Here is a 25054-nt window from a genome sequence, read left to right on the forward strand (position 1 = left end):
AGGCTCCCCGCTGAGCAGAGAGCCCGATGGAGGGCTCGATCCCAGGACCCTGAGACCATGACCTGAGCCAAAGACAGAGGCTTAACCCACTGAACCACCCAGGCACCCCAAGGAAGAGACTCTTAAGCAAGCTCCATGCTCAGCACAGAGCCCAACTCAGGGCTCAATCTCATAACCACGAGGTTATGACCTGAGCTGAAATCAAGAGCTGGACACTTCACTGACTGAGCCACCCAGGTGCCCCAGCATATTTCTGTTTTTCAAATGAAATGATTTCTGGTATTTCAGTGGAACAGATCAGTAACCAGAGATTGAGATTTAAAGTTCTTTTCTATTAACTCTGGTTAATAGGTAGAACCGACCAATCAGTTCTTTCAGGGGACTGACTGTAACACAAAATAAGATTTTTCTCATTGTATTGTTTTATTTTACTTCTTGGGGAACTTTAATAACGATGTGGGAGCTCCAAGGGACAGTATATTTGTCTTATTTATTGTTTTTGTCCCGAAGGAGAAACACGATGCTTAGTAAATATTTGCTGAATAAATAGTCTCATCTAAAATAATCCAAGTGGAACTTCAATAAACAGAATCATGAAATGATAGAAAGTTGAAAGTAGCAGGAAACTTAAGGAAAAATCAAATGCATAAAAGTGAAGTTCACAATTATTTGCAATCATACGTCTCACCTAAAGAGAAATTAAACTCCATTTTCCTGAAAAACATACTTTTAGGCTTTGAAAATATGAGATTTTTAAATTGCAACTTTGATGTTATAAGATTCGACAAATTCAGACATTTTTAGTGCAAATCTTATTGGAATATTTTAGTTGAGTCATTCACAGTATGTTTTAAATGCATAAAATAACATCATTGATTAAAAAAAAAATTGTCCTTTTTAAAAAGTATTGACACATATTTACCAGAGGTTAAGACAGACTGGAAGCTGTATGCTCATACTAAGCAGAGAACCCGTGTTAGTTGGTTTTCTCATTTTATACACGAGGACATGGATAACAAGAGATGGGAAGTGATTTGCTTAAGACTTTGGTGTTTATGGTAATGGAACAAAGGTGAAGTAGCAAGAGTATGGTACAAAGGGGGCAGACCTTCTATAAGTTCCAGGTTTTAACTTAGTCACTTTGTGAATTTTGGTCAACTCCTCAACCCCTCAACTCCTAACCCAACCAGGAATTGAAACCATATTTGGTGACTCCCAGACATCTTTCATCACAATTATGTTACAAGCACTATTTAAAAAAATAGTCATTAGTCACTGCACATTAATTATACTGGAGTTTTAAAATAAAAAAAGGAAAGAAAAAATTTAATAGTCATTTGTTTCAGCCAAAAGTTGTATAAGTACCACTTATTTCCATCCCCTACTCTTGTATTTATTGGAAGGGTTCATTATTTCCCACACCTACCCTCTTTCCTTATGCAAATATTGGTGGGTTACCCAAATAAGAGAAAGAGAACAAATCTCCTAAATAATCCACAAACCATATTATCCCAACGCCTGGATATAACATCAGTTATGCAATAAAAAGTCATTTCTATAGGTTCTAAATCATGTATCTCAGATACCTTTTTTTTATTTCTAATTTTTAAGATACTGTAGGGATTGGAGTTAATTCCAGGATTATAACCTGATTCATTTAATATCAATAGAATGGTTAGCAGTGTTTACACAGGATAAATGTCTTGCTTTCTCAACCAAATTTTTGTGGAAATTACTTGAATCTTTGTAAAGGACAGTGAACATTGCTGGAGGCCCTAAGTAAAGGATTAAACACTGATATTAGTCAGTTATAACATTGCTTATAGACATCATTATGAAGCCATCTATAATACCTTTATAATTCATCTTCTAGAGCACACATTCCTTAACTTTTATTTTTCTGCCATACTAATGCTCTATTGTTCCTCTTCTCAGGATCGTAAGTATTTTTTAACTTCAATTTCTGAATTGGTTTGACAAGTGATAGTACATACCCAAAATTCCAAAATAAATAGGTGAAGCTTCTCAAATTTAAAAAAGATACCTCATTATGGATCTCCAGTTTTCAATGTAGTACCTTAAGTAGGTAAAAAGTATGCTATCTGCCCTTTAAATTTTTTCTTAAACTTTTAATTTCATTTAAACAATTTGAAATGAAAAAAATGAAAACAATTTTTTTTTTCATTTAAAAATTGGTGCAAGTCATGAAATACCAGCAAAACATTATGGTTCTATGTTGGCCCTGGTTTGATTGATAAGCATTACTCTAAATCTTCAGACGAATGGCACCCACCCTTGGGTCATTCTTTTGGGTTGTTGCCTAATCTTGTGATTAAATGCAGATTAAAGTACACACCCCTTTAGGGCAGAAAACAGCTCACTATTTAGCAATCCTAAAGTCACCATTAATTAGAACTTAATTTACTCGCTTTCCTTTCACTTCACTCAGAAACACAGTGATGCTCCAGAAACAAGTAACTTTATGGGAGCAACCCCTTGAGGAACACAGCCAGGCTTATTGTTCAGAGCGGCACTAACTCACATTCCACTTTTATTAGAACGTTTATGACCAGAGCAGCACTATCTTGTCTTTTAACCAAGTCACTGTGCAGTAGTGAACTGGCCTACTTTCATACTCACTGTAACTTGCTATCCTCAGAGTGAAGTACCTAATAGCAAATTATTACTCTATTTTAGTAGAAAACAACCACTTGTAGCCATGTAGTTCAGAAAAATCAAGAGATACTGTCAAATGCAGTATCATTATATATATTATATCTATATATACATATTATAAATGAAGACTAATGCTAAGGAAGACTGGAACCTTCTCTGGTTGTAGCATGGAAAATCAATCAAAACTAAAGCTCCTATTTGTGCAGTGCAATCAGGTAGATGATCTTAATATCACTGAGGGGTACAGCTAGGGTAAACATCCATCCCAGTCTGCATAGGACTGTCCTAGTTTATGTCTATTGTCTGATGTAATTGTTAGTAGTACTCCGTTCACTCTCAGAAGTGTCCTAATTTGGACAGTAAGCCCATCATATGATCACCCTATCTATATTCATATTCCTTGCTTATTATTTATGTAGAGATATAAAATATGTAGAGATACAGAACGTAAAAATCTTAAAGGCCAAACAGTCACATATGAATTCAATAACAATAATAAAAGGAACAGCAGAGGTATGAAATAGCTGAATAAAGGGTGCAACCAAGTACTATAAGATCTATAAGAAAGAGAGGGAGATTAATTGGGACAATTTTATCAAAGAGGTAGAATTTGAGTAGAGTGCTGAAAAAAAAATGCTATACTAGGCCTAAGCAAAGAGAAGATGGCATTCCATATAGAAGAGAGGTAGGTATGTTCTGATTTTTTAGAAACATTAAATCAAGAAAGGGCAAGAAGAATTAACTCACTTGACTCTGTATTGATATCTATGGATTGGTATGGGAATGGCTTTAACATAGATGCAGGTTAGATGTGACAGGTTGAAAGAACTATGTAATCTGGACTTCATTCTATAAACAATGAGAATAGATGACGTAACAAACAAGTAAAAGTTGGGAACACCTGGGTGGCTCAGTCAGTTAAGCATCCGACTCTTGCTTTTGGCTCAGATCATGATCTCAGGGCCATGAGATCAAGCTCTGCATCAGGCATTGAGCATGATGAAGATTCTCTCTCTTCCTCCCCCTCTGCGCCTCCCCCGACACTTTCTCTCTCTCTCTCTGTTAAAAAAAAAGAAGAAGAAGAAGGAGAAGGAGAAGGAGAAGAAGGAGAAGAAGAAGAAATAACAGTTGAAAGTAGGGCTAGAGAAAGCTAGAAGAGTAGAAGACCCCTCAGGAGAGTTCAAGGCCATGTCAGCAGTCCGTGAGCAGATGATAGCTGGGAGCAGAATTAGGATACTGGTGGGCAGGATGGAATGGGGCTAACACAAGAGCCACATGGAGGAAGAAGATAGAATTTAGCAGTTTTCATTTGCATAAATCTTTGTGTCAGAAAGTGTTTTCAAACAATGATCTTTGATTGTCCGTACTTCCCAGTGAGGCCCACAAATGGGAGGCATTGTTAAATCCCTATTTTACAGACAAGGTAACTGATATTCCAAGAAATTAAGCAATTGTCAAAACTCCTACAGCTGACCAGTGGTGAGTGGGGAGGGTATCCTGATTCTTTGCATTGAATGTGGGATGAAGAAGAAAGGATTATAGAAAACCACGAAGTACAAAATCTGAGCAACTGGGAAATTACATTTTTTAGTGACAGAATTAGAAACGTCAGGAGATAAAATTAGTTTAAGAAGGAAAATGAGGGGATGAACTTGAAGCATGTTTGCCTTGAGCTGGTGGTCAAATTTCAGTTGGCCCTCTCAGAAAAAGCAACTAAAGAAAAGGAATGGATTGATATAAAGCAATCAGGTGAGAAAAAATGGAAGTTACTGAAGTAGAAATTGAAACTCAAGAGCATAAAGAAGAATGCCATGGGGAATAGAGAGATTACAACATTCCTGGCTAAACCTTAGGACATGTTAACAGTTAGTGTTTATAAACCAGGACGAGTTTAAGAGGGCGAAAAAGTACACAAGACGCAAGAGAATGTGCCATGATGGAAAGCCCACAAAAGAAAGAAGGTCAAAAATGAAAGGGAGCCAGCAGTTTAAAGTGCTCTAAAGAAGTCACAGAATAAGGGGGGGAAAGAGGCACTAACTTGGCAATCAGGTCATTTGTAACATGAGACAATGCAGATCCAGGGAAGAGAGCAGGCACCAGACCGAAGGATGTGAAATATGGTTTTGTAATGTGAAGGCAGTGGATCCAGCCAGACATTCAAGAGAGGTATAGTACTGCAGTTACAAAGAAACATCAAATAAAGGGCTTTTTGATGTGAAGTGTAGGCATAAGCCAAAGAAACAATGAAAGGAGTGCTTTAAGGTGCTGGAAGAGGAGGGAGGAATGAAGCAACTTCATAGCACAGATAGGATTGAGTAGGAGAGGCAATTATGCAGCAGCAGAAGAACATCTTTTTATTTCAGATAAGAAGGAAGGATGAGCAGCTATAAAGGCATTAATGAAGAGAACGGGGAAAGGATTAGCATCTTCCTAAAGGCTTAGCCTTCTAGGGGAAAATGGGTGATGATACACAAGACTGACAGAGGGCAGCATGGGGTTGGCTGGAGTTTGAATGTATCATAAGGATTTAACAAGAAGAGAAGTAATCACTGACTTCCCGACTGCAAGCGTGTCATTCTTTGCAGCTGGGTTCATCTGAACCTGTGACTTTCTTCTATTAGCTGGAACTGCTTAGCGTCTGGAATAGGAAAATAAAGAGGCAAGGATTTCTGATGAAGAGGGCAGCACTTACCCAGGATGGGTCGTCAGAGGAGGGAATAGACAGGGAGGTGACTGGCAGGCTGTCATGGAATTCAGACTGACAGAAGTTGGGTCTAGCCTGGGTGACACTAATGGAAGGCAGGGACCCACAATCCAAAGGACTGAGAGGCCAGGCTGCGGAGGTGGCTGTTTCGAGATGAGTAAATGAGCAGTATAGAACACATAGAAGTGGGTATTTTCAAAATGATCCAGGAGGCCCCCTGGAGAAGAGAATGTTGAAGTCATCAAAGTTGCCAGAGGGGATAGAGGGGAGAAAAACAAAGCACACAAGCCAGTGGTTTATTCTGCTCTTTGTCTTTTTTTTTTTTTTTTTTTTTTTTTAAGAGAGAGAGAATGTGTGCTTATGTGTGAGCTGAAGCTGAAATGGGGAGGGTCAGAGGGGGAGAGAGAGAGACTCTTAAGCAGGTTCCATGCCCAGCAAGGAGCCCAACACAGGGCTTGATCCCACAACCCTGAGATCATGACCTGAGCCAAAACTAAGAGTTGAATGCTTAATGGACTGAACTACTCAGGTGCCCCACTGCTCTCTGTCTTTATATTCAGTGTGCCCACAAAAGCATCTATGATGACTCAAATTCGTATGAAGTGCTCTTTCCTCAAAACTCATAGAATTCATTGTCAAATACTTGCAACAGATACTTCATTTCAAACCTATTATCTGTGCATTTTTAGCCTGTACTATTGTGCAGGTAATATGGGGGTGCATTGTCTATAGAGAATGGTATAATTATAATAAACCTGTCCAAAATAAGGTCAACATTTTATCTCTCTGTGCCTGAAATTCTAAATTGTGTCTGAAACTTTTGCTAATCTAAGCCTTAACAAGTTGACTCAATCACAATTGAGTTTTGCTAACATAATATATATACAAACTTCCACTTAGTGCGGTCGTTTTACTTGTCCTTTAGGAAACATTGTCCTCTACAGTGAAGTTAATTCAAGAATTCCCAGTTACACACAGGGCCCCTGACCACAGACTCAGCTGCTTGCATTCATTTAGGAAGTAAATTCCTAAGAATCTGGAGTCCTTTGTACTTGTTCAGGCTCAGTGGGTCTCCAGCTCATATAGTATAATGTATGCATGTGTTAAAACAGTAGATTCTCAGGGCACCTGGGTGGCTCAATCATTTAGCATCTGCCTTCGGCTCAGGTCATGATCCCAGGGTCCTGAGATTGAACCCTACATCAGGGTCCCTGCTCAGTGGGAAGTCTGCTTCTCCCTCTCTCACTCACTCCCCTTGCTTGTGTTCCCTCTCTTGCTGTCTCTCTTTCTGTCAAATAAGTAAATAAAAGTAAAAATAAAAAACAACAACAGTAGATTCTCATTCAAATAAAAACTTTGAAAAAGAAAAAAATAAAAACACGAAAAGATAAATAAAATAGTAAATTCTTATGTAAAGAATGATAGCATCATGGTTGTGAAGATGATGAAACAGAACTTGAGTTGCTTCAATTCTGTCATCGCAAGGTACAAATTACAATATGAATATTGTGGAATTGACTCATTTAGCAGAATTTCTCATGTGTCTTTTTTTTTTAAGATTTTATTTATTTATTTAACAGAGAGAGAGATCACAAGTAGGCAGAGAGGCAGGCAGAGAGAGAGAGAGGAGGAAGCAGGCTCCCTGCAGAGAAGCCAGTGCAGGGCTTGATCCCAGGACCCTGAGATCATGACCTGAGCCGAAGGCAGAGGCTTAACCCACTGAGCCACCCAGGGTGCCCCCTCATGTGTCTTTTTTGAAAAAAAAAATAGCCACATTAAGAGTCCAAATGTCTGCAATGGAATATTACTCAACCATCAAAAAGAATGAAATCTTGCATTTGCAACAACATGGATGGGGCTAGAGAGTATTATGCTAAGCAAAATAAGTCAGTCAGAAAAGACAAATACCATAAAATTTCACTCATATGCGGAATTTAAGAAACAAAACAGATGAACATAGGGAAGGAAGTAAAAAAAGAGAGAGGGAGGTAAACCATAAGAGACTTTTAAAGATAGAGAACAAAGTGAGGGGTGATGGAGGGATGTGGGAGACGGGCTAGACAGTGATGGGGATTACAGAGGGCACTTGTTCGGATGAGCACTGGGTGTTGTATATAAGTGAAGAATCACTGAATTCTACTCCTGAAACCAATATTTAGTTATGTTAACTAACTAGAATTTAAATAAAAACTTGAAAAGAAAATAAGATGATAAATTTTTGTAAAAACCGTGACTATTTTGAAATGAAGTAAATTTAAATGCAGGTCAAAAAATAACTTAAGCCAGTCTATTTTTCCCTTTTTATGGTAATATTTATTTTATTTTTCATCTGTAATGTTTTTTACTGGCATGATTACATCTATGAAGTTTAAAACAGGAAGATTTTTCACTGCATTTCTTTTTTGGTCATTATTATTATTCATTTCATTTCATGACTACTACCAAAAATAATGTTGTCTTTAAGAAGAGGCAGATGCCACTTAATATTTATTTTAAGAATACTTTAGCTTTAGGAAAATCACATGAAAAATATGATGATTTTGTTAATCCCAGTATTTGGCTGTTCTCTATGTGCATTGAGATCATTTTCTTCTTGGACATGTACCAACTATGATGATATTAACTGACTTTTCAGGATCATCCATAGGACGGTTCTAGAATGAAGACCATATACCCATGGTTGTAGGTTGGAGAAGAGGCAACTGTGGGATGATAAAGAGCTTTCACATGAGAAAAGCAATTAAAATAAGTAAAAAATATGTTAAAGAACACACAGGCTTTGCTTCACACAAGAGTTATTGCTTGGAATTCTTGACCACACCAGAAGACAAACCAATCAATTTGAGTTACTCTTTTTAAGGAAAAAGTGACCTACAATTCATGATGCAAGGAGGCACAGCCACAAATAGGAGTAGTATATTTTAATTAGATTGCAAATTCGACTGGCCAGGGCCCAAAGCCATTATGTTTTCCTGTGGTTAGGGTTGCCAAATAAAATACAGGACACTTAGATAAATTTTTATTTCAAATAATAAGTGAAAAAAAAATTTTTAGTGTAAGTATGTCCGATGAAGTATAGTTTTGAGAAATTATTCGCTATTTATCTGAAACTCAAATTTAACTGGTGTTTTGCATGTTAATTTGCCAAATCTGGCAACCCAGATATTTATAACTTAACATAACTTGTGTTGAAATAATATTCAACACAAAATAAAAGGCACAGAGAATAATTTGTATTTAGAAGTAATGAAAAAGTGAAAAAAAAAATCCTTCCCTCTGGACAGTTCAGTTTTATCAAAGCTAAATATGGAAAGGTTGACCCAGTTGTTTGAACACGTGTTCAGTTCCCACAAAGGTCCACTGGAGACACAGGGAAGGTCAAAGATGAATATTTTTTCTACCACCCACTTCTAAAGAATGCTCCTGTTTGAAGACACGGGAGAGAATCATGACCCTTCCTATTCAAAGTGTGCTGTGTGATAAGATGCCATCTCACAGCAGTCAAAATGGCTAAAATTAACCAGTCAGGAAACAGATGTTGGTGAGGATGCAGAGAAAGGGGAACCCTCCTATACTGTTGGTGGGGATGCAAGCTGGCATAGCAGCCACTCTGGAAAACAGTATGGAGGTTCCTGAAGAAGTTAAAAATAGAGCTACCCTATGACCCAGCAATTGCACTATTAGGTATTTACCCCAAAGATACAGATGTAGTGATCCGAAGGTGCAGATGCACCCCTATGTTCATAGCAGCAATGTCCACAGTAGCCAAACTATGGAAAGAGCGCTAATCTCCATTGACAGATGAATGGATAAAGATGTGGTTAATATATACAATGGAATATTACTCAGCCATCAGAAGGGACGAATATTTGCCATTTGCATCAACATGGATGGAACTGGAGGGTATTATGCTGAGTGAAAGAAGTCAGTCAGAAAGACAATTATCATATGGTTTCACTCATGTGGAATATAAGAAACAACACAGAGGATCATAGCAGAAGGGAGGGAAAACTGAATGGGAAGTTACAGAGAGGGAGACAAACCATGAGAGACTATTGACTATAGGAAACAAACTGAGGGTTGCTGGAGGGGGAGGTGGGTGTGAGGGAATGGGGTAGTTCAGTGATGGGCATTAAGGAGGGCATGTGATATGATTAGCAACTGATAAATTATTGAGCTCTACATCTGAAACTAATGATGTGCTATACGTTGGCTAATTTTTTTCCAAGTATACACTGTCACCTAGAAACTCACTTTTTTATTATTATTTTTTTAATTGTGCTGTGTAGACCAGCAGCAGCAGTATCACCTAGGACCCTGTTGGAAATGCAGAGTCCCAGGCCTCCTTCCAGACCTACTGAATCAGAATCTGCATTTTAACGAGATCCCTTGTGATTTCTATACACAGCTAAGTGTGAGAAAAGCAGATTTATTTCTAGAGTTGCCAGAATGTGCCCTGAGATAATATGGGATCCATAGGTTGTCCCAGTACTCAGGGAGACTGTGTGAGCATCACAAGGAGAAACCTACTCTCCTGGATCCTGTCGAGGCTTCCAGGTAATATTTCATTGGAACAAAAGGTCCGTGGCTTAAACTTTTTTTTTTAGTTAAAAAAGAAGAATTTGAAAAACAATAATCTAGATCATTTTATTTTCCAAATGGGAAAACTGAGAAACAAGGAAAACACATGACTTAGTGTAAGTGCTGTGCTGGGAAGCGACGGGTCCGTGATGCTGTCTAAGCCTTATGATCCCAGCCTCTTACCTCTTCCCCACCATTCACTGAAGGAAACAACACAAAACATCAGAAATTTTGGAACAACTGCTTGTCAGGTGCCATCATGCACTACTGGTGTCTTCTAGCTGGGCTTTGCATTTCAAAATTCACCCCTCTCCTTTAATGCTCACACCTGGTAACTTCCTTTCAAGGGCTCATCTAACCCACAAAAAAACCGCTCTGCTCTGCTCTCCAAGCTTGCAGAGAAATCACTAGCTGTGGTTTTGTGTACACTGCTAACAGAGGGTACCCTGCAGGTTTGTTTGTGGATATTTCAGCTAATTATCTTGCCACAGACCACTGAGACAGATCTGGATGACTGTTCAATTAATAGTTCTGAAGGAGTAATTACGGAAAATACCTGTTTGCACAGCCCACCCCAGTGCCAACATATCTATGTGAACATGTACTTCTGAATGTGATTAATCACATAAATAATTCTCAGAAATGAAATTAGCGATCACCCACGCATTACACCCAGCAGTGTTTTAAGGCATTATATCCTGAATCTCTGTAATGAATTAACATTACAGTCTGGTTTGAATTTTTCAATTTTCAGCATACATCCTGCTCTGTTAGCAAGTGACCCCATGGCCCCTATCAGTTTCTCTAACAATTCGAATTAGCCATTCTAAAAAGAACACAGATTTGGACATATTTAAGCCTCGAGAAAGAAGTATAAATGGCAGGTTGAGAACCTTCACACTCCGTGGCAGAGCCAGACATCATGCCCAAGTTTCTAGACATCCTTATCTTCTGGAGAGATGCCTCATATTCTACCACCAATGTTCAAGATTCTTCTATAAGAACTAAATCTTCACTCATTCCATTATGGTCATAGAACTGCTCCATTGTTTTTATTCATAATGAGATCTCTGAACTGGGGACTGACATAGAAAAGCAATTTCAGTTAGAACTAATTTGTATAGATTTCCTGTAAATCTAGAAATCCTTAAAGTTAGCAGAGGGAGACAAGAGGGACAATGATAGAAGAACTTGAAAAGTTTTTCAGATCATTATCATCCCCCCAGTGGTAAAGTCCATTATCTCAGGCAAGTAGGTATAAGGATCCTACAATGTTAGTGGACAAACCCTCAGATATTAATTTCCACATGAGGAAACAAAATGATTTATTTTTTTTATTTTTTAAACTTTATTTTATTTTTTCTCTGTTCCAAGATTCATTGTTTATGCATCACACCCAGTGCTCCATGCTATACGTGCCCTCCTTAATACCCACCACCAAGCTCACCCAACCACCCACCACTCTTCCCTCCAAAACCCTCAGTTTGTTTCTTAGAGTCCATAGTCTCTCATGGTTTGTCTCCCCTTCCCATTTCCCCCAAGTCCCTTCCCCTCTCCTTCTCCCAACGTCTTCCATGTTATTCCTTATACTCCACAAGTAAGTGAAACCATATGATAACTGACTGTCTCTGCTTGACTTATTTCACTCAGCATAATCTCTTTCAGTCCCATTCATGTTGATATAAAAGTTGCGTATGCATCCTTTCTGATGGAGGCATAATACTACATTGTATGTATGAACCATATCTTCTTTAACCATTCTTCTGTTGAAGGGCATCTTGGCTCTTTCCACAGTTTGGTGACCGTGGCCATTGCTGCTATGAACATTGGGGTACAGATGGCCCTTCTTTTCACTACATTTGTATCTTTGGGGTAAATACCCAGTAGTGCAATTGCAGGGTCATAGGGAAGCTCTATTTTTAATTTCATAAGGTATCTCCACACTTTTTTCCAAAGTGGCTGCACCAACTTGCATTCCCATGAACAGTGTAAGAGGCTTCCTCTTTCTCCACATCCTCTCCAACACTTGCTGTTTACTGTCTTGCTAACTTTGGCCATTCTTACTGGTATAAGGTGGTAACTCAATGTGGTTTTGATTTGAATTTCCCTGATGGCTAATGATGATGAACATTTTTTCATGCGTCTATTAGCCATTTGCATGTCTTCTTTGGAGAAGTGTCTGTTCATATCTTCTGCCCATTTTTTGACATGATTATCTGCTTTCAAGTGTTGAGTTTGAGGAGTTCTTTATAGATCTTGGATATAAGCCCTTTGTCTGTAGTGTCATTGGTGAATATCTTCTCCTATTCCGTGGGTAGCCTCTTTGTTTTGTTGACTGTTTCCTTTGCTGTGCAGAAGCTTTTGATCTTGGTGAAGTCCCAAAAGTTCATTTTTGCTTTTGTTTCCTTTGCCTTTGGAGTCATGTCTTGAAAGAAGTTGCTATGGCCGATGTCAAAGAGGTTACTGCTTATGTTGTCCTCTAGGATTTTAATAGATTCCTGCCTCAAGTTGAGGTCTTTTATCCATTTCGAGTTTATCTTTGTGTATGGTGTAAGAGAAGGATCAAGCTTCATTCTTCTATACATTGCTGTCCAATTTTCCCAGCACCATTTATTGAAGAGACTTTTTCCACTGTATATTTTTTCCTGCTTTGTCAAAGATTATTTGACAATAGAGTTGTGCATCCATATCTGTGCTCTCTACTCTGTTCCACTGGTCTATATGTCTGTTTTTCTGCCAGTACCATGCTGTCTTGGTGGTCACAGCTTTGTAGTAAATCTTGAAATCAGGCAACATAATGCCCCCAGTTTTGTTTTGTTTTTTCAACAATTCCTCAGCAATTCGGGGTCTCTTCTGGTTCCATACAAATTTTAGAATTGTTTGTTCCAGCTCTTTGAAAAATGCTAGTGGAATTTTGATTGGGATGGCTTTGAAATTATAGATCACTCTAGGCAGTATAGACATTTTAACAATGTTTATTCTTCCAATCCATGAGCATGGAATGGTCTTCCATCTTTTTGTGTCTTATTTTTTTTCGTAATTGTTCTGTAGTTCCTCGAGTACAGATCCTTTACCTCATTAGTTAGGTTTATTCCCAAGTATCTTATGGTTCTTGGTGCTATAGCAAATGGAATCAATTCTCTAATTTCCATTTCTATATTTTCATTGTTAGTGTATAAGAAAGCAACTGATTTCTGTACATTGATTTTGTATCCTGCCACATTACTGAATTGTTGTATGAGTTCTAGTAGTTTGGGGGTGGAGTCTTTTGGGTTTTCCATATAAAGTATCAAGTCATCTGTGAAGAGAGAGAGGTTGACTTCTTCTTTGCCAATTTGAATACTTTTTATTTCTTTTTGTTGTCTGATTGCTGTTGCTAGGACTTCTAGTACCATGTTGAACAACAGTGATGACAGTGGACATCTTTGTCATGTTCCTGATCTCAAAGGGAAGACTGTCAGTTTTTTCCCATTGAGAATGGGTTTTTCATAGATAGATTTTAGGAAGTTGAAGAATGTTCCCTCTGTCCCTATACTTTGAAGCATTTTAATCAGGAACAGATGCTGCATCTTGTCAAATGCTTTTTCTGCATCAATTGAGAGGACCATGTGGTTCTTCTCTCTTCTTTTATTGATTTGTTCTATCACACTGATTGATTTGTGAATGTTGAACCACCCCTGCATCCCATGGATAAATCCCGCTTGGTCATGGTGGATAATCTTTTTAATGTACTGTTGAATCTTATTAGCTAGGATCTTGTTGAGAATCTTAGCATCCATATTTATCAGGGATATTGGTCTGAAATTCTCCTTCTTGATGAGGTCTTTGCCTGATTTGGGTATGAGGGTAATACTGGCTTCATAGAGTGAGTCTGAGAATTTATCTTCTGTTTCTATCTTTTAAAACAGCTTCAGGAGAATAGGTATTATTTCTTCTTTGAATGTTTGGTAGAATTCCTCAAGGAATCCATCAGGTCCTGGGCTCTTGTTTTGGGGGAGGTTTTTGATCACTGCTTCAATCTCGTTACTAGATATTGGTCTATTCAGGTTGTCAGTTTCTTCCTGATTCAGTTTTGGAAGTTTACAGGTTTCCAGGAATGCATCCATTTCATCTAGGTTGCTTAACTTATTGGCATATAACTGTTGATAATAATTTCTGATGATTATTTCTATTTCCTTGGTGTTAGGCATGATCTCTCCCCTTTCATTCATAATTTTATTAATTTGGGTCCTCTCCCTTTTCTTTTGGATTAGTTTGGCCAATGTTTTATCGATCTTATTGATTCTTTCAAAGAACCAGCTTCTAGTTTCATTGATGTGTTCTGCTGTATCTCTAGTTTCTATCTCATTGATCTCTGCTCTAATCTTGATTATTTCCCTTCTTGTGCATGGGGTTGGCTTAATTGGTGTTGATTTTCCAGTTCTTTAAGGTGTAAGGAGAGCTAGTGTATCCTAGATTTTTCAGCTTTTTTGAGGGAGGCTTGGATGGCTATATATTCCCCCTTAGGACCGCCTTTGCCATATCCCATAGGTTTTGAACTGATCTGTCTTTATTCTCATTGGTTTCTATGAATTGTTTAAGTTCTTCTTTGATTTCCTGGTTGATCTAAACATTCTTAAGCAAGGTGGTCTTTAGCTTTCAAGTGTTGGAATTCTTTCCAAACTTTTTCTTGTGGTTGAATTCCAGTTTCAAAGCATTGTGGTCTGAGACTATGCAGGGAGTAATCTCAATCTTTTGGTATCAGTTGAGCCCTGATTTGTGACCCAGTATGTGGTCTATTCTGGAGAAAGTTCCGTGTGTGCTCAAGAAGAATGAATATTCTGCTGTTTTAGGGTGGAATATTCTGTATATATCTATGAGGTCCATCTGGTCCATTGTGTCATTCAAAGCACTTGTTTCTTTATTGATTTTCTGCTTGGATGATCTATTACTGAGAGTGGTGTGTTAAGATCCTCTACTATTAATGTATTCTATCAATATGACTCTATCTTGATTAGCAGTTGTCTTATGTATTTGGCTGCTCCCATATTGGGGGGCATAAGTATTTACAATTGTTAGATCTTCTTGGTGGATAGATCCTTTAAGAATGATGTAGTGTCCTTCTGTATCTCTGACTACAGTCTTTAGTTTAAAATCTAATTTATCTGATAAGAGAATCGCTACCCCAGCTTTCTTTTGAGGCCCATCAGCATGAAAGATGCTTCCCCATCCCTTCACTCTCAGTCTGGATGTATCCTTAGGTTCAAAATGGGTCGTTTGTAGACAACATATAGATGGGTCCTGTCATTTTATCCAATCTGCAACCCTGTGCTGTTTTATGGGAGCATTTAGGCCGTTCATGTTGAGAGTGATTATTGAATGATACGTTTTTATTGACATTATGTTGCCTGTGAAGTCCTTGTTTCTATAGATTGTCTCTGTAAATTTCTGTTCTGACACTCTTGGGTTATTTCTTCTTTTATAGAACTCCTCCCCCTTAATATTTCTTGTAGTGCCAGCTTGGTGGTCACATACTCTTTTAAACCTTGCCGGTCTTGGAAACTCTTTATCTCTCTATCCATTTTGAATGTCAGCCTTGCTGGATAAAGTATTCTTGGCTGCATGTTCTTCTCATTTAGTGCCCTGAATATGTCTTGCCAGCCCTTTCTGGCTTGCCAGGTTTCTGTGGACAGGTCTGACATTATTCTGATGTACTTAAGGAATCTCTTCCCCCGAGCTGCCCTCAAAGGCTCTTGTCTAAAATTAGGATCCAGGGGTGCCTGGGTGGCTCAGTCATTAAGCGACTGCCTTCAGCTCAGGTCAAGATCCTGGGGTCCTAGGATCGAGCCCCACATTGGGCTCCCTGCTTGGCGGGAAGCCTGCTTCTCTCTCTCCCACCCACCCTGCTTGTGTTCCCTCTCTCCCTGTCAAATAAATAAAATCTTTAAAAAAATAAAATAAAATAAGGATCCATGAGTTTCACAATTAAGTGTCTTGATGTCTTTCTAGAGTCTTTGATTTTGGTGGGTGTTCTTTCTGCCTCTAGGACACGAACACTTGTTCTAGTCCCCAGATTGGGAAAATTTTCATCCAGAATTTATTCAACTATATCTTCTAGTCTTCTCTCTTTCTCCACCCCCTCAGGGATCCCAATAATTCTGACGTTGGAATGTTTCATGGCCTCATTTATTTCCTTAATTCTGTTTTCATGACTTCTAAGCTGTTTGTTCCAGGCCTCCTCCTGATCCTTTTTCTCTATCAGTTTGTTCTCTAGATCACTAATTCTATCTTCTGCCTCAGTTACCCCAGCTGTTATTTAGATTAGATTAGATCTCATTGATAGCATTTTTAGCTTCTGCCAGGTTGTCTCTCACTTCTGCCTTTAGAGATTCTATGTTGTCACTAATGGTTTTCTCCAACCTAGCCATTGCCTGAATAATTGTTACCCTGAATTCCCTTTCCAACATACTGTTTATGTCCATATCCAATAGTTCTGATGGAGAGGGCACAGTCTCTGAGTTTTTCCTCTGTTGAGTGTTCCTCCTCCTAGTCATTTTGGTGAGAAGTAGTTGAGGGGATGTGTAGCTGAATATATCAATCACAATCCAGGCAAGGTGCACCCTGGAATGCTTCAGAGCAACCGGAAGTCACTACCAAAAAAAAAAAAAAAAAGAGAGAGAGAAAAAAAAAGAGACAAAGAGAGAAAGAGAAAGGGAGAAAAAGAAAAGCCAGCCAAAATGAGCCCCAAAAGTAAGATTTATATGGTATATAAACAAAAATGGACAAAGAGACTGATAGAAGTAAATGACAAAAAAAAAAGAACTCAGCCAAAATGAACCCCAAGAATATTTATATAATATTTATATAATACCAGAACAAAACATACACAGAAACACTGACAGAAGGAAAAGATAGGAAGGTGGTTATAAATCCTCCGTGTGGGCAAGGTAGGTTATTTTGGTTCTTCCTGGGTGTATCTGGATATCTTTGTTAAAGGACTCAACTTTTCAGATAAAGGGAGATTAAAACTGGTTTTTATATAAGGGTAGTATTGATTAGGGAAAAAGTATTACCTTGAAGCTTATATCTACATGTATATTAAAAAGAAAAAAGAAAAACAGGTATATGTATGCAAAAAGTTCAAGTTAAAAGTTTATTATGGAATATGTTGTATTAAACCTCTAGTTGTAATGGTAAGTAGGTTAAAAAAATTAAAACAAGAATCATGAGAACAAATTAAAAAAAATAATCGTGCTGGGTATTTACCCCAAAGATACAGATGTAGTGAAAAGAAGGGCCATCTGTACCCCAATGTTTATAGCAGCAATGGCCACGGTCGCCAAACTGTGGAAAGAACCAAGATGCCCTTCAACGGATGAATGGATAAGGAAGATGTGGTCCATATACACTATGGAGTATTATGCCTCCATCAGAAAGGACGAATACCCAACTTTTGTAGCAACATGGACAGGACTGGAAGAGATTATGTTGAGTGAAATAAGTCAAGCAGAGAAAGTCAAGTATCATATGGTTTCACTTATTGGTGGAGCATGACAAATAATATAGAGGACAAGGGTAGATGGAGAGGAGAAGGGAGTTGAGGGAAATTGGAAGGGGAGGTGAACCATGAGAGACTATGGACTCTGAAAAACAACCTGAGGGTTTTGAAGGGGCGGGGTGGGAGGGTGGGGGAACCAGGTGGTGGGTATTAGGGAGGGCACAGATTGCATGGAGCACTGGGTGTGGTGAAAAAACAATGAATACTGTTACGCTGAAAATAAATAAAAAATTAAAAAAAAAAATAATCGTATCTATGAAATATACAGGTTTTAGGGCAATACCATGAGTTTAATATATTGTTTTCCCCTGATCTTGGGGTTTTACAGTTTTATGGGGACCCTGTGGTGGTTGTCCTCTCATTTTTTCAGCTGGCTTTCTGGGAGAGGGGCCTGCCCCATGTTTTTCAGTCAGTCTTGCTTGGGTTGAGTCCTCCTACTCCCTATGAAGGGGCTGGGCTCTGTTGAAACCAGTTTTTCAGGCTTTTGTTCTCTGGAGGTTTTTGTTCTTTGGCAGTTTTTTTGCGGGCTTTTCAGAGGTTTAGTGGAAAGCAAACTGTGCCCAGACCTCTGTCTCAGAGAGAAGCCTCAGTCTGCTCCCCTCTGGGTGGTCCAAAACACACAGACTCCCGCTCTGCAAACTCTGCTGAGCCGTGCAACCTCCCACAGGCAGTGCACATCCCCAGCCACAGTCTCAGGGGTCGCCGGAAGCACCCACTTTTCTCTGCACCCTGTGCCCCTAAATCTGCAAGCGATATTGGTCCAGGGAGCCCACTTCTGGTGACTACCTTTTCTGGGACTGCTGTCTGGGGTCCAGGCCCACTCATGGTGTGCTCAGACCCTGCTATCAAACAGGTCTTGGAAGGCCACCACCAAGGGATCCGGACAGAGGTCTGCCGGGTTCTCTCTTGCACAAGCTGGGAGTGTCCCTACCCTGGATGGGTCCTAGAGACCTCCAGCTAGTGCACATACCAGGCTCTCTCAGGCGCAGGTGGGGAGTGCACTCTGACCCTGAGTTGAACAGTGCATGCAAAGCGCAAAAGGTTCTAGAGAGCATCAGGTGGCGCCCACACCAGACTCTCCCACACAAAGGCGGGAATGCGTCCAGCCGAGCGGTGGCTCAGTGCCCAGCGCAAAGCTGGGGGAGCACAAGGACCAGGAACTGAAGGCTCCACCACACTCTCTCTGGCATGGGTGGTCACTGGCAATGGCCATCCTGGGTCCATGGGTGTAGGCCCGTGCCCCTTAAGATCTTTTGCTCTTTTTGAGTGATTTTTTTTTTTTTTTAATCCAGACTCCAAGTTAATGCTGGTCCCCAACCACAGGGCATTTTCATATTGGGGTATTACTTTCCAGTGGGTCACTTCTGGTGGCTCCCTTCCCCTTCTGTTTATCCTCTGATATCAGTCTGAGCATTCCCACTCTGCTTTACCTCTCCACTGGCATCTTCTGCCCCCATAGAGATCCAGAAGTATATAATCCTACATCTCAGGCTGGCTTCATGGGTGTTCAGAGTGTTCTGGTAGGTATGTAGCTCACTTTAGGGGACTGGTTGAAACAGTTTTTTCTATTTCCCTGCCATCTTGCCCCTCCTCCTCCAAAGTGATTTATTTAAGATCATTAGTTGATTTGTGATATGTGAAAGCATTTTAGAAAGGAAGCATAATTTGGGTAAAGTTATTACTCTTTCTTTAGCATTTTTAGGGCTAAGATTGAGGTATCAAGGAATTGTCAAAGAGGATAAAATCACATCAAATTCTTAAGCCCCCAAGGCATGGTATTTGTTAGATTTTGTTATAAATTTTAAGGTATTATTATGGGGGGGAGTAATGCCCTTTTAATGTAGTCAAAATCTATAGAGGTAATTATATATATATTTTTTTACTTTTGCACTAATAAAATAGTGTTGAATAATTGTGTAGTGAGATTATGCCTATTCTACTTCACTTGTCTTTAGAATCTTTGACATCTATGTTAATTCCTCAATGCATTTTCTCACCTTTGCAACCTACATTGAAAATCCCTTTCTCCAGAAATGGTTTTATCTTCCATGTGGAAACCACGTTCTATACCTTTTTATAGTCATGTGTCTTTCAACACAGCATCTGGTACCATACTAGAAATTTCAAGTGTTTAGTAAATAATTTGTGTGTCCTCTTTTGGCCCACTAATTCCACCTCTGAGAGTTTATAAAAGGAACTGACTGGAGATATTCCCATCAAGTTATCAGCAAAGATATTCATTGTAGAATTATTTATATTGTCAAAAAATTGGGAGAAAACTCTGAATCAAATTGACTATATAAATCATGATTTAGTTATGAAGACATTTAAAATAAGACATTTAAAATAATTTTGTACAGAGATAGTTTGTAAATTTTTTCAGTGTGTCCTTAAGTGCAAAAAAAACCAAAAAGAATTTATAAAGCAGTATATACAGTGATTTAATGTTCCTAGAAATGTATATGAGTGATGTCCACTGATAGCTGAACCGAAGTATGTGTAAATGATGAGGTCTCTAGTCATTTTAAATCTTGGGTGTTTTTTTTTTTTTTCCTACAATGAGTAGTAATAAATCAAGAGATATTTTCCTTAAGGATATGCAGTTAATTCAGAAAATAAATTTGTATCTTGTTAGAGAGAAAGCTTCACTACCCAACTTTTTTGTACTTTCTATTTTGAGTACCTCTGCGATGAGCTCACAAAATCCATGATAAACATTACCAGTAATCCTTCAATCTTTCATCTAAGACAGAAAATTATTAGTTAGTAATTCTGACTCACTAACAGACTCCTGAAGTTGCTAGTTATATTTTTAAGACTGAAATAAAATTAGAACCATGTTCACAAATTTCACATCGTACACAAACCACAGAATTTTAAGAACCAATTTTTATAGTAAGGAGAATTAACTTTGGAAGTAAGTAGATCTCATTTTAAATCTTGGCTCTGCCACTTGCTAGCTTTATGGGTTTGTGCAAAATGTAAATGATTGGCTTATGCATTTTAATGGGATTATATATGTAAAGCACCTGGTATAAAACATGAAATACAGCTTAATAAGAGCTTAATAAAATAATATAAAATAAGCTTAATAAATTAAGCTCTTTAAAAAGAGCTTAATAAAATAGAGCTTTCACATGTAGCAGCAACAGCAACATTCTCATCAACTCCTTTTTATTTAAAACAAATGCTTTAATTGGATAAATTTGACCTGTAACCCTGTATAAATTTAAGTTATACACACATTACTTTGATACATTGATATAATAAGGTTGCAACATTATCACTTTATATACTTACTGTACAATAGTACTATCTATATTCAATATACTGTACATTAGATCTCTGTGGCTCAATACTCATTTTGTGTCTGTATCCTGAAATACCATCCATTTTATCCCTCCAGCCCCCATCTCCTATTAACCACCATTTGTTTTTTTAAAACATGTTTGACCTTTTTAGATTGTACATATAAGTGCTATCATATAAGTACTTATCTTTCTGTGACTTATCTCGCTTAGTATAATATGCTCAAGGTCCGTCTATATTGTTGCAAATGGCAGAATATCCTCCTTTTTCATGGCTGAGTAACTTTCCATTGTGTATATGTACAGCTCTTTTATTCATTGATCCATTGATTGGCATTTGGGTTGTTTCCACATCTTAGCTATTGTGAAGAATGCTGTGTTTCATGCTGTGATAAACGCAGGGGAGTGCAAAGATCTCAGCAAATTTGTTTTCATTTCTCTTGGGTATACGCCCAGAAGTAGAATTGCTGGATCATACGGCAGATCTATTTTTAACTTTGTGAAGAGCCTCCACATGTTTCCCACAGTCGCCGGACTAATCTCCATTCCCACCAACAGTGGATAAGGCTTCCCTTTTCACCATATCCTCAGCAACACCTATTGTCCCTTGCTGATGATAATCTGTGCACCTTTTTAAGTCCGTGACAGCACGATGTCTTTATGAGCTGCGTTGTCAGTTAGGGCCAGTTCCCAGGGCCATACTAGCCAGCTGGACAGCAGGCAAGGTGGAGATTCAGTGCAAAGACTTAGTGGTGCTACTTGACTCAGAGAAGGACTAGGGCAGCTCTGCCTTCAAAAGTCCAAATGAGAAGTAACTGAAACCGAAGTGGGAATTCTAAATAGTGAGCACGGTGGCAGACTGGCATTTTCCCACTGACAGTAGTGATCATGAGTTATAGTGCCCAGCTCCCTAAACATGCTCAGTGTATTTCCATCAATGATGAGCTTTAGTTCCACCAAAGACACACTATTTGCTGTTTAGCCCTCTCTTTAACTTCATTTCCTGGAAAATAAGGATAATTCAGTTTCTCACATACACCGTGGGACTTAATCAACTAATGAATATAAAGCATTCTGACCACATAATATTGTACAGGCATAAATAATATTATTAATAGGCAGAATGTAATTGACTCAGTAGATATTTTCCCAGAAAGCAGAGCTCATACTCATTCCTACCTGATGTGAAAACTCTTCTATGCCCATTAATCATTGCCCGTGGAATGGAATTAGCAAATCTAGAAAGCTGCCAAATGCCGGTATCTCTACACTGATATTTAAATCTTTTTTTTTTTTAAGATTTTATTTATTTACTTGACAGAGATCACAAGTAGGCAGAGAGGCAGGCAGAGAGAGGGGGAAGCAGGCTCCCCGCTGAGCAGAGAGCCCGATGCGGGGCTCGATCCCAGGACCCCGGGACCATGACCTGAGCCGAAGACAGAGGCTTTAACCCACCGAGCCACCCAGGTGCCCCTCTACACTGATATTTAACACTTTGCCCATTAAAATTCTTTTGACAAAAATAAACTTCAGATAGAAAGAAACATCCTTCAGCACTCATTGTCTCATCCACTCCAGAACTGCAGAGACTCTGATCAATGGAACAATAGTTTCTAGTGTCCCTGGAGCTGTGAAATGCATTTTCGTGTCTCTTGCTGCTATAACTTAGTAATTCATATCAGCACTTGTATTTATAAATTACGGAAGGTTTGTCTGATGGACAGAGTGCTGGGGAGAAGGGCGCACCTTTTGTCAAAATCAATAACCTATATTTTAGGACCCAATGTCTCCTTGCGCCATTATTTAGTTCCTAGGCTGGAGATTGCCTCTGCCCTCTGATGTTCAGTTCAGTTTTCAGGGCATGACATCTGTTAATTTTCAAGCACAAAAAAGTCTTATATGGTAAGCCTCAGCTTAACAAATAATTTCTTAAGAGAGTAAGTGATTTTTCTTTCGTTTGTTTACTAAAAGTTATAGCACCTGATTTGAGACAGGCTTCTAAGAACCGTACAGAATTGTATGGCTTTATGCTTTTGAATTAATTAATAAATAAAATGAGGTGATATGATTTTCGAGAGAAGAGGAAATGTCAGTGGCTATATATTCAGAAGACTTATTTTTTACTAAATTCATTTTTTCCAAGTTAGACACTTACAGAATCTTTTAGACAAAAGTATGCAAAAGGCATAAACTGGGGGCGCCTGGGTGGTTCAGCGGGTTAAAGCTTCTGCCTTCGGCTCAGGTCATGATCCCAGGGTCCTGGAATTGAGCCCCCGCACTGGGTTCTCTGCTCACCAGGAAGCCTGCCTCCTCCTCTCTCTCTGCCTGCCTCTCTGCCTACTTGTGATCTCTGTCTGTCAAATAAATAAATAAAATCCTTAAAAAAAAAAAAAAGGCACAAACTGTGACTTTGAGAAGCTCTCGCTCCTATGGGGCAGCTCTAGCAAACAGACTGTCGCCAGAGAGGGGCTAATAATGCCATAATGAAGATGCAAGCTTGGAGCTTTGGGCATGGGTAATTCCACCTGTGGTAGCAATGTGGGATAATATATTACTAAATTTAATTCAGTTAATCTAAAATATTTGGCAAATACCAGGGGACCTGGGTAGCTCAGTGGGTTGGGCGATGGACTCTTGGTTTTGGGCTCAGGTCATGATCTCAGGGTCATGGGATCCAGCCCCATATCGGGCTTCTCACTTAGCACAGAGTCTGCTTGAGAATTCTCTTTCCCTCTCCCTGTGTCCTGCCACCCCTCCCACCACTCACACTCACTCTCTCTCCCAAACAAGTAGATGAAGGCAGATATGTTTTTTAATGATATGACCGTCACCCTGGTAGTCATTATTTTTGCATTTTCTGTTTCAGAGACGCCCAAGCAGATGGCCTGCAATGAAGTTTCGAAGAGGTTCGGGTCATCCTGCCTATGCTGAAGTTGAACCAGTTGGAGAGAAAGAAGGTTTCATTGTCTCAGAGCAGTGCTAAAACTTCTAGGACAGAACAGCACCAGTGCTGGCTTACAGGTGTTAAGACTAAAAATTTGCCTATATCTTTAAGATGCACACACACACACACACACACACACACACGCACACAGGAGCCCTAAGCTGCTATAGCCTAAAGGAGATGAGATTTCTGGACAAGCCCAACCCTGGAAGGGTAAAAGAAAAACTAAAACCTATACAAGGTACCACTGACCATTGAACACAGAATTCCCTAGTGGAATGACATTTTATAGTTCACTCAGAACATCTCCTGTGGACTTATCAGAAGTACAAGATGACAGTGCTATTGGCTTAGGTGCAGGGTTGCAAAGGGATCAAGAAAAAGACAATAATAATAAAGCTTTAGTTCATGAGGGTTCTATACCTTTGGTTCAAATATTCTTCTCTGTCTCAAAGATAAGTGTGTTCCAAAGCCTGAACCCTTTCTCTCAAAAGAGCAATGATGAATGTTTCAAGATTGCTAAGAGAAACAGCTTGTGCAGGAGCAAAAAACAAACCTAAAATAAGAGGGTTTCTATCTTTCCACCAGACATGTGGCAAAAGGATTTTGTTTTTCTGGTCTAGATCCACTTGTTTGGACAAGTTCATTATTTTACAGAATGAATCTTTTATCTGTGCCTACCTCTCCCTTGTTAACGAGTGTCCTTTCTATGCGCTGCCCTTTCTGTGGCTGCCAAACTCTTGGCTAAGGGTTAGGAGAGAGGGAGTGGCACAGGAGATTTTCGGTTCTCCTGCCCCAGAATAAAACACCTCATTTGTTTTTTAAGATACATTGCCTACGTTTTCCCATCTATCAAATCCTATGAAGCCACAGTTGCTCTTGGCTGAAGGAAACAATACAAAGAGTCCCTTAATCATTTTGCAAGCAAAAACATTAAGGGACTCTAAACATAATTGGGGGGGGGGGCTGGGTTTTGTTTTTTTTTTTTCCTTCTTACTTTGTGCTGTTTCAGTACTTAAGACCCATGCCATTGTTGATTCCTGTCTACAAAGCCATTCAAGTCGGCATATCCCTGGTGATAAAAAAGAATGAAAGAACCCTGCTGAATCATACAGTAATTTTCTTTAAAGCACATAGTAGTTACATAAATATATATATAAATATATTTTTGTTTATAACTAACACAAGGCAGGCTCTTGTGACTCAAAGAGTGCATTTGTCATCAAGACAAAAACAAATGCGAGATGCATTACTGCATACTTCCATAGAGTTGTAAAATAATCCTTAATATTAGAATATTTTTA

At 38.9% G+C, this 25054-nt stretch overlaps 1 protein-coding gene across 1 annotated transcript in view; it reads left to right on the forward strand.

Annotated features, from left to right (window-relative positions):
- Window positions 1–24828, forward strand: part of PLXDC2 (plexin domain containing 2) — a 446156-nt gene extending 421328 nt beyond the window's left edge. The window contains exon 14 of the mRNA XM_080812133.1: window positions 23673–24828. Within this exon, the coding sequence (XP_080668259.1) occupies window positions 23673–23789 (117 nt within the window). The 3' untranslated portion in view covers window positions 23790–24828. The remainder of the gene's footprint in view (window positions 1–23672) is intronic.
- Window positions 24829–25054: the final 226 nt, after the last annotated feature.

This window comes from Martes martes, assembly GCF_963455335.1.
Source record: "Martes martes genome assembly, chromosome: 8".
Classification (NCBI taxonomy): Eukaryota; Metazoa; Chordata; class Mammalia; order Carnivora; family Mustelidae; genus Martes; species Martes martes.